Source organism: Pongo abelii, chromosome 1 (assembly GCF_028885655.2).
Source record: "Pongo abelii isolate AG06213 chromosome 1, NHGRI_mPonAbe1-v2.0_pri, whole genome shotgun sequence".
Classification (NCBI taxonomy): domain Eukaryota; kingdom Metazoa; phylum Chordata; class Mammalia; order Primates; family Hominidae; genus Pongo; species Pongo abelii.
The window spans coordinates 208,937,501-208,948,514 of NC_071985.2; the positions used below are offsets into that span (position 1 = coordinate 208,937,501).

Consider the following 11,014-nt stretch of genomic DNA (forward strand, 5'->3'; position numbering starts at 1 on the left):
AAAACTCGTTGGCATATTTAAAGCCAATTAAAGAAGGATTTCAATGTCCAATTCGGAGTGTCCAAAGATATTTTTACTAAAGTTCTGGCCCTCCCCCCTTCCAATTTTTCCTTTGAAAACACACAAACTGCAAATTACATGCTCTAAAGAGAAGAGCTAACGTGTATTTCACAAAACGGAGATATTGGCTTAGATCAACTAGTTTCTATACGGTTTCATTCTTCATTAACAGTTTGCAAGCCCTGAGAGACCAATGGTGCTCAACTCTAGTCCTGTGTCCCTTCTAAATCTTGATCTAGTGCTAATTTCCTACAGGAGGGGACTATGGGACACACAGGCTCCAGCACGAGCCTGATAAAGTGTGGGCCCCGAGAACCAACTACGACGGAGTAACTTCCCTGCCTGCAGGCGATGGGCAGACGACGCTGGCAGAGCCTAGGTAAGAGTCACCTTTCGCCAGCGGACTCCAAGAGTAAAACACGACGGTGGCGGGTGGTGAGGGATGTGAAGGGCGGGAAGGAATTGAATCACTCCATAACCTGCCTCCATACCCGCGCATAGTTTTCGTTGCACCCTCTACCCTCACAGAACCTTAAATTCACATTGTCCCAACAAGTTATCTACGTCCCCCTCCCTGAAAAGATATCAAATTGGGCGGGAGCTCCCGCGAACCCTGACCTGGCGCCTCCACGAACGCTTAGGACCTGGAGGGAGGACGTTGGGGGGCGGGGAGTGCGCTTTTTCAAAAAAAGCCGCTGAATGCTGCTTCCTGTCCTCCTTCCCCTAAGGTGCTCTCCCAAGATGTACCCCCAAACCATATTCTCCCTGCCCTGCCGCCACCAGTGACCTTAGGGCTTTCATTTGGCCTCCCACTCGGGACTTCCTCCTCCGGCTCCGCTAGGCCCCAGGACCCGGCGGCACGCACGGCGCTCGGCCTGCAGGCCCCGCCAGGCAGGCGGGCAGCGAGGTACCATCCCGGCCCATTCCCGCCGCCATTTTCCGGCCACCGTCGCCGCCGCGTAGGGGGGACCATTCCGGAGGAGGAGACTGCGCAGGGGCGCACCGGTCTCCGCCGCAGCGCGCGGGGGGGGGGGGGGCGGTGCGCCGGCTCTAGGAGGAATCCTTAGGATCTTCGAAGCTCCCCTCGCTGGCCACCCTGTCCCAAGCTAAAGGCTCCTACCAGGCTTTACCGAGAAGTCCCTGGCCTCACCCCAGCGCCCGGCGCTTCTACTTACGCGGAAAAATCCCGCGTCCATCTTGCCGCCTCGCTCGGAGATCGCTCCCTATCCCAGGGTACACCGCGCCGCCGCGACGGAGGGCGGGACCGGCGGAGGGAAAGCCGAACGCCGGGACGCAGCGCGCGCCGTTGCGCCCGCCCCCTCCGGCCGACACGAGGCCGCGCCTGCTTAGTGCGCCGAGAGCCCGCCACGCGTGCGCACGAGCGCCAGCGGGGGCGGGCTTCTGTCAGGCCCTAAACTCCCCGGTAGGCAGTGGAGGAGGTGAACCTGGCGACCGCAGCCAATGGGAGTAAAAGGGAGGGCCGTCGAGTCTCCCCGCCCTGCAAATCCTTTTGTGGCGCGTGACCAACCTTGTTCGCGCAATGTGACGTGACCCATCTTTCGACCCGTAGTGGAAGAGGCCTTGCGTCCTGGAGTTGCATGAAGCGATTGAAGAGAAAGGCTGTTATCTCAGAGTGACGCGGGCAAGGCGGGCCTGTGCGCCGACGAGAGGCCTGTGGCCTCCCTCTCGTTGTGAAAGTTGTGATTGTGTAGGTTTTACGCGTTTACCAGACGAGAGAGGATTGGCTGTAAAGCGGTCGAGCTTGGCAGCAGACATGTAATCTGCCTTGTACCCCAGCTTGCTCAGTCTTTGGAGGAAGCTGGAAGTGTCCAGTAGATGAGTTTCGGTTTCGGCGGCCCCGTAATCACGCCGCTGGGCAGGACGCCCGCGAGAGAGCCGTGGTCCTCGGGCTTTGCCTGGGGCTCTCCCCGGCCCGGGTCTCGGACTCCGAGAAGCACCAGCTTCCTCGCGGCGCCTCGTCTGGCCGTCCTGGTGCCTCTGCTCTGGCTGCGAGGGCCTCGGGTTGGATGCGCACTGCTAGATTTTCTTATTGTTTTGAAAATTATTGGCCGGGCGCGGTGGCTCACGCCTGTAATCCCAGCACTTTGGGAGGCCGAGGCGGGCGGATCACGAGGTCAGGAGATCGAGACCATCCTGGCTAACATGGTGAAACCCCGTCTCTACTAAAAATACAAAAAATTAGCTGGGCGTGGTGGCGGGCGCTTGTAGTACCAGCTACTCGGGAGGCTGAGGCAGGAGAATGGCCTTAACCCGGGAGGTGGAGCTTGCAGTGAGCCGAGATCGCGCCACTGCACTCCAGCCTGGGTGACAGAGCGAGACTGTCTCAAAAAAAAAAAAAAAAAGAAAGAAAAAAACTTAAAGTTTTTACTCGATGGTCACTCATTGAAGCCTAACCTGACTGCCTTGTTGGAAGTTGTTTGGATATCCTCTCTACATCCTGATGCCTGTTACTTTTTTTTTTTTTCATAGCTTTTATCACCTTCTAATATGCATTTAACCTGGCTTTTTTTGAGACAAGGCCTGGCTCTGTCACCCAGGCTGGAGTGCAGTCACGTGATCTTGGCTCACTGCAGCCTCGGCCTCCTGGGCTTAAGCCATCCTCCCACCTCAGCCTCTGGAGTAGCTGGGACTGCAGGCCCACACTACCATTCCCAGCTAATTTTTGTATTTTTTGTAGAGATGGGGTTTTGCCATGTTGCCCAAGCTGGTCTCAAACTCATGAGCTCAAGGGATACTTGCCTTGGCCTCCCAAAGTGCTGGGGTTACAGGTGTGAGCCACTGCGCCCGGCCGTTTAACCTGTTTTTAATGTTTGTTTATTGTCTGTTCCGCCCACTAGAATGTAAGTGTTTTTATCTAATAAAGCAGAGACGGGGGTCTCGCTCTGTTGCCCAGGCTGGTCTCGAACTCCTGGCCTTCCAAAGTGCAGGGACTTAAGGCCTGAGCCACCGCGCACTGTCCCACTCTGCCAGCTTTTCCGCAAGCGCTTCTCGCCCTTCTCGCTTCTCTTTCTTGGAGAGAAAGCAGGCGTCCCTTTCTCAGAAAGGCCTCCTCCAGCCATCTTTTGTATCGTTCCCACCCCCACACACACTCTCGCCTCCCTTTTCTCTTTTTTTTCCGCGGCACTTAGCCCACCTGACAGTATATATGTGTTTGCTTTCGTGGCTGGAGACACCAGCTGTGTGCTGGTGACATCCCTGCATCTCCAGCTCAGACTTCTCTCCTGACCATCCCACGTGCCCCAAGTTGAAATCCTGATTCCTGCCCTCCACCAAAACCACAAACGACCTGCCCTTCCCAGGGTCTTCCCTGGCTCCCGCTGACCGCAGTGGCTTTCCTTTGGTGTAGGACGCAAGCGTGTATACTCTTGACTCCTTTCCTTTACCTCGGCTTTCAAACCATCAAGAAACCCTCCCTGCTGTCATCGTGGTTCAGGGCACCATCGTCTCTTCCCTGAACTGCGCTGACCCCCAACTGGTCTTCCAGCTTCCACCCTGGCCACTCAGCATTTACTCTAAGTGTAGCCGGCAGGGTAGTTCTGTTAGAAAACCTTAATCAGACACTTTTCTCAAAACCTTCCAGCAGCCTCTCATTTTTGTTAGAACAAAAGCCAAAATCCTACCTGATGCCCGCTATTTCTTCTTTGATGTAATCTAGAATGCTCTACTTCCAGATATCTTTTTTTTTTTTTTTGAGACCGAGTCTCGCTCTGTCGCCCAGGCTGAGGTGCAGTGGCGCGATCTCGGCTCGCTACAACCTCTGCCTCCCGGGTTCAAGCGATTCTCCTGCTTCAGCCTCCCTGGCAGCTGGGACTACAGGTGCGCACCACCGTGCCCGGCTAATTATTGTATTTTTAGTAGAGATGGGGTTTCGCCATGTTGGCCAGTCTGGTCTCGAACTCCCGACCTTCACTGATGCTCCCGCCTCGCCCTCCCAAACTGCTGGGATTACAGGCATGAGCCACCATGCTGACCTACTCCTGGATATCTACTGGGCAAACTTAAAGTCCCCACTGCCCCCCCCGCAGATGGGGTCTTGCTCTGTCTGCCCAGGCTGGAGTGCAGTGGCAGGATCTCGGCTCACTGCAGCCTCCGCCTCTCAGTTTCAAGGAATTCTCCTACCTCAGCCTCCTGAGTTGGGAGCTGGGATTACAGACGCCTGCCACCAAGTCTGGCTACTTTTTTTATCTTTAGTAGAGATGGGGTTTCACCATGTTAGCCAGGCTGGTCTGGAACTCCTGACCTTGTGATCCACCTGCCTTGGCCTCCCAAAGTGCTGGGATTATAGGCGTGAGCCACCGTGCCCAGCCTGGGCAAACTTAGAGTTTTTACTCGATGGTCACTCACTGAAGCCTAACCTGACCGCCCTGTTGGAAGTTGCTTGGATATCCTCTCTACATCCTGATACCTGTTACTCTTTTTTTTTTTTTTTTCATAGCTTTTATCACCTTCTAATATGCATTTAACCTGGTTTTTTTTTGAGACAAGGCCTGGCTCTGTCACCCAGACTGGAGTGCAGTCACGTGATCTTGGCTCACTGCAGCCTCCGCCTCCTGGGCTTAAGCCATCCTCCCACCTCAGCCTCTGGAGTAGCTGGAAGTACAGGCCCACACTACCATTCCCAGCTAATTTTTGTATTTTTTGTAGAGATGGGGTTTTGCCATGTTGCCCAAGCTGGTCTCGAACTCATGAGCTCAAGGGATACCTGCCTTGGCCTCCCAAAGTGCTGGGGTTACAGGTGTGAGCCACTGTACCCGGCCGTTTAACCTGTTTTTAATGTTTGTTTATTGTCTGTTCCCCACATTAGAATGTAAGTGCCCTAAAGTCAGGGCTTGCTGTCTGTTTTGTTCATTCATGTGTCACTAGAAAAGTGACACATGGCATGGGTTCAATAAACATTTGTTCAGTGAATGAAGGCTTTGTCAGACGGCCAAAGACAGGGAGGTGACAGGCCTCCACAGAACAAGCCACTTGACCAGATGGGAACTATGAAGTCACAACACCCCACATCTCCCTGACTATGCTCTATGGTCTGATTAGTCTTTCTGTTTTAGGCTTCCTTCACTGTCTCTGTCTGTTTGCTGTCAGTCCTATAAATGTTTTTTCTGGTAGTTCTGTCACTGACTATTTTTTCCCTCAACAAAGGTGCCCCCTCTGACCTCTCGGTTTTGATTACCTTTCATATTTCAAACCTGTGTATCTCAGGCACAGGCCTGCTCCAGACCTATATTTTCAACTTCCTGCTCACCTATTCACTTGGATGTCCCGTAGGCACCTCACACTCAACATACCCTAAACTGAATTCATCTTCATCCACTTGCCTTCAACCTTCTGGTTTCCCATTCTCAATGAATGAGCCCACCTTTCTTTCTATCATGATTCTTTTCTCTTCCTCACACTCTACAACCAACTCTTGCCTTTTCACCTCTCTTAATAGCTTATGCCTCCCTCTCCTCATCCATTACTTCTAAGTTGCAGCCACAATAAACTACAGATGCTTGTCTGATTATGAACAGATTTAGGTTTCGAATGGCAATTTATTTGTCTATATATTGGTAAGCCTAAAATGACTAAGAGATGATTCAAATGGCACCTCTTCATCAAGCCTTTTCTGAACAACCTTCCAAAAAGGACACCCTCAATCCCCTCACTCTGTCTTACCTTTATTTTTTCTTTCTTTCTTTTCTTTTGGAGAGAGGGTCACTCTGTAACCCAAGCTGGAGTGCAGTGATGCAGTACCAGCTCATTGCAGCCTCCTTAATTTCCCCAGCCCAAGCAATCTTCCTACTTCAGCACCCCGAGTAGCTGGGACTACAGGTGTGTGCCACCACACCCAGCTAATTTTTAAATTATTTTTTAGAGACAGGGGCTTTACTGTGTTGCCCAGGCTGGTCGTAAACTCCTGGGCTCAAGTGATCCTCCCACCTCAGCCTCCCAAAGTGCTGGGATTACAGTCGTGAGCCACCATGACTGGCCTATTTTTCTTTTCTTTCTTTTTTTTTTTTTTTGGAGACAGGATCTCACTGTGTCACCCAGGCTGGAGTGCATTGGTGTGATCTTGGCTCATTGGTGTGATCTTGGCTCACTGCAGCCTGCACTTTCTGGGCTCAAGTGATGCTGCCACCTTAGCCTTCCGAATAGCTGGGACTACAGGCTCACACCACCACGCCTAGTTAATTTTTGTATTTTTTTCTTTTCTTTTCGAGATGAGGCTCTGCCGTGTTGCCCAGGCTGGTCTCAAAATCCTGAGCTCAAGCAATCTGCCTGCCTCATCCTCCCAAAATGCTGGGATTACAAGCATGAACCACTATGCCCAGTCCTTTTTTTTTTTTTTTTTTTTTTTTTTGAGACAGAGTATTGCCGTCTCCCAGGCTGGAGTGCAGTGGCACGATCTCGGCTCACTGCAACCTCTACCTCCCAGGTTCAAGCGATTCTTCTACCTCAGCCTCCTGAGTAGCTGGGACTACAGGCATGTGCCACCACGCCCGGCTAATTTTTTGTATTTTTAGTAGAGACGGTATCACCGTGTTAGCCAGGATGGTCTTTTTTTTTTTTTTTGAGACGGAGTCTTGCTCTTTCACCCAGGCTGGAGTGCAGTGGTGCGATCTCGGCTCACTGCAGGCTCTGCCCCCCGGGGGTTCATGCCATTCTCCTGCCTCAGCCTCCAGCGTAGCTGGGACTACAGACGCCCGCTACCTCGCCCGGCTAATTTTTTGTATTTTTACTAGAGACGGGGTTTCACTGTGTTAGCCAGGATGGTCTCGATCTCCTGACCTCATGATCCGCCCGCCTCGGCCTCCCGAAGTGCTGGGATTACAGGCGTGAGCCACCGCGCCCAGCCAGGATGGTCTTGATCTCCTGACCTTGTGATCTACCCACCTCAGGCTCTCAAAAAGTGCTGGGATTACAGGCATGAGCCACCGTGCCCAGCCCCTTATTTTTTTTTTGATAACACTTAACATTTCCTGGGATTATTATCTATTTTGTTTATATGTTTACTATCTTCTTCCTTTTTTTTTTTTTTAATAAAAAAGCTCTATGAGGGTGTGGATTTGCCCATCCTTGGAGCTCAATAAACATTTGTCAAAATGAGTATATGAATGAGAGTCTAAGGCTGGGCATCATGGTTCATGCCTGTAATCCCAGGACTTTGGGAGGCCAAGGTGGGAGGATTGCTCCAGGCCAAGGATTTGAGACCAGCCTGGACAACATAGTGAGATACCTCCAACCCCACTGCCCCACCTCTATTTTTAAAAAAGAGTCTAAGACTCAGTTTCCAAAGGTATTTCTATCAATGAGTGTCGGTTAAAATGTTGCAACCACTGATTCTATCAGTAAGAGTCTATACTGGAAAATCCGCTGAGGCCGATGAGCTGCCTCCCTGATGATCCCTGCAGATGCAGTGGATAACTATTTGGCAGTGAAAGTTTTTGCAGACACCACCTGTTGCTCACTTTGATGCTGGGCAGATCAAAATAGGTGTTGGCTGGGCACGGTGGCTCACGCCTGTAATCCCAGCACTTTGGGAGGCTGAGGCAGGTGGATCATTTGAGGTCAGGAGTTCAAGACCAGCCTGGCCAACATGGTGAAACTCCGTCTGTACTAAAAAATACAAAAATTAGTCAGGCAGTGGTGGCACACACCTGTAATCCCAGCTACTTGGGAGGCTGAGGCGGGAGAATCTCTTGAGCCTGGAAGTGAGAGGTTACGGTGAGCCAAGATTGCGACACTGTACTCTAGTCTGGGCGACAGATTGAGACCCTGTCTCAAAAAACAAAAACAAAAAAACAAACAACCAAAATAGGTCTTAATGCCGAGAAGCCATTCCTAGTGAACCTACCGTGGCTCTTTTGCTGGGTCTGGTCTTTGAATCCTCAAACTCTGAGCCTCAGAAAGCTAATAGGCATCCAACCTTGGTGCCAATCCTCGAGGCACAGACTCAGATTTTTCCATTGGTTTTCCTCATTGCTTTTCCTCATTGCTTGGTGATTGATGTTGATGGTTTAGGAGTTTCACCTGTTGCTTGTTCCCTATGTTCTTCAGAATCCCTCCTACCGAACATTTATTCCATAGGCCGGGGCATGTTTTATAATTTTCTTATTTTTGTTATCATCTTCATTTTTGTTTCCATTGTTTGCCTCTTCCTTCCAACTCTGCTTTTGTGTTTCCTGGATACAACAGGATTAACAGTCTTCCTAAAATACTTCAAAAATGTATAAAAAATGTATAAGCGTAAATTTACCAAGCAAGCTGTGGAATCAAACCAATAGCTGAGATGAAAATGACTGAAGAATAGAAACAGATGCATTTGCTCCAGGAGATATTTTTGAGCACATTAGTGAGTGTATTATCTATTGCCGCATAACAAATTACTCCCCAAATTTAGCAACTTAGAACAATAAACATTTCTTATCTCTCATTGTTGCTGTGCATCAGGAATCTGGGGAAGCTTAGTTGGGTGATACTGGCTCAGGTTTCTCAAGAGTGTATAGTCAAGGTTACAGTCAACTGGGGCTGGAAAATATATTTCCAAGAAGACTCACTTATATAGCTATTGGCTAGAGGCCTCAGTTCCATCTCACAATGATAGGGCATCTTTGGTTTCCATGACATGGCAGCAAATGATCCAAAAGAGAGCAAGACAGAAGCCACAATGTCTTTTGTACCATAACCTCAGAAGTCATGCACAATAGTTTTCATAATATCCTATTGGTTACACAGGTTACCCCCATTAAGTGTTGGAAGGGACTACAGAAGGACATCAATATTATGTCCTTCTGTAGCAGGGGGAGGGTCATTGGGGGTCATCTTGGAGGCTGGCTACCACAGTAAGTGTGTAAGTTGAAACTATTTCAGTGTAGCAGCTTGTATACTTCCAGATCTAGAATGCATGTATTCTTTCTCTCTTTCTCCCCTCAGATCTTTGCACATATTCTGTTCCCTTGGTCTGAAACCACTGTTCCTTCCCAGCCCTTCCTTTGCCCTCCGCACTTTGCCTTTCTACCCTTTAACCCCTTAACTGGCCAGCTCTGATTCTTCCTTTAGGATTTAGTTTAGATACGACCTTTTCCAGGAAGCATTTCTGCTTAGTAGGGCTCAGTATTTATCATCTGATTATCTTGTAGGGGGTTGCTGAGCCTCCCAAAAACCCTGGGTCTAGACCTTCCAAAACAGGATTCCATTTTTCACCTATGGTCTCATAGCATATTTTCCACTATATTCTAACCATATATATATATATATATACACACACACTAATCTCTACTCTGTTCCCTATGTAAGAGGAACTGTTTGGAGACAAGGACTTTGTCTCTCTCCTCTCTTTTTTCTCAGTACCCAAACAATAATTTGGCAAATAATATGTTCTAAGTAGACGTGCAACAAAAATGCATCTTGGCCAAAATACAGAATGGTTGAGTGTTTAAAATGGTGTTCTGCCAAAGCTGAAGATTTATATCATACAATAAACTTTTGAGATAAAAGAGTAAACTTTTGTTTTTTTGAGATGATGTTTCGTTCTTGTTGCCCAGGATGGAGTGCAATATCGATGCTGTATGATTTCTGAATTTCTTTTGGTCTTCTGTATATTTATTCCATTGTCAATAATTGCATGACACTTTTATTTGTTGCTTCTCCATTCTATAAATAATCAGATTCACTGAGGTTAACTATATGAAGGCCAGAAGTCTCTTGGCAAGAGAAATAAAAGCTTAGTTGAATTTATCATTAATATATAAAGCTGCCAAACTATAAGATTTCTAGTTGGGTTTGCATATACAGATATCAAATAGATGAGACACGGAAGTAGCAATCTGGGATTTCCTGAATCTCACGGTTTTCTAGTCTGATAACAAGAGTCACTAGATGGCGTTCTACTCTCTCAGTATAAGGTGCCTCTAATCAGGCAGGACTTGTTACAAGACTAAGTCAACTATCGCAAGAGCATGTAGTTTGATTGGTTGTTTTTTACTGAGCCCTTCCTATATGCTTAGCATGGTGTTCTTAGTAAGGGACACAAAGGAAGTGTAAGTTAGTCCTTGGAGAGTTCATAATATTACCAGAAGAATAACAGCAACAGGCATCAGAGAAAAACATAACATCTTTGCTTGTCATCCCATGGAAAGACCTCCACAGATGTTATATTCAAGTATTATGTTTGCTTTTTTTTTTTTTTTTTTTTTGGAGACAGAGTCTCGCTCTGTCACCCAGGCTGGAGTGCAGTGGCACGATATCGGCTCACTGCAACCTCCGCCTCCCGGGTTTAAGCAATTCTCCTGCCACAGCCTCCCGAGCAAAACTGGGATTACAGGCATGCGCCATTACGCCGGGCTAATTTTTGTATTTTTATTAGAGATGGAGTTTCACCATGTTGGCCAGGCTGGTCTTGAACTCCTGACCTCAAGTGATATTCCTGTCTTGGCCTCCCAAAGTACTGAGATTACAGACGTAAGCCACCATGCCTGGCTGCATTTTTTTTTCTTTTCTTTTTTTTTTTAGATGGAGCCTCACTCTGTTGCCCAGGCTGGAGTGCAGTGGCAAGATCTCGGCTCACTGCAACCTCCGGCTCCCGGGTTCAAGCAATTCTCTGACTTCAGCCTCCTAAGTAGTTGGGATTACAGGCATGTGCCAACACACTTGGCTAATTTTTGTAGTTTTAGTAGAGACGGAGTTTTACCATGTTTGCTAGGCTGATCTCGAACTTTTGACCTTAAGTGATCCGCCCGCCTCAGCCTCCCAAAGTGCTGAGATTATAGACGTGAGCCACCGTGCCCGGCCATGTTTGCATATATATATATATATTTTTTTTAGATGGAGTCTTGCTCCGTCGCCAGGCTGGAGTGCGGTGGCATGATCTCGGCTCACTGCAACCTCTGCCTCCCAGGTTCAAGCAATTCTCCTGCCTCAGCCTCCCGAGTAGCTGGGACTACAGGCACAC

General features: G+C 48.8%; 1 protein-coding gene across 1 annotated transcript in view; it reads right to left on the minus strand.

The window, feature by feature from the left end:
- SRRM1 (serine and arginine repetitive matrix 1) overlaps positions 1–1,290 on the minus strand; it is a gene marked incomplete at its 5' end in the record, with an annotated part of 29,775 nt that extends 28,485 nt beyond the window's left edge. The window contains 1 exon segment of the mRNA NM_001133240.1: positions 1,236–1,290. Within this exon segment, the coding sequence (NP_001126712.1) occupies positions 1,236–1,256 (21 nt within the window).
- Between the last annotated feature and the right edge of the window lie 9,724 nt (positions 1,291–11,014).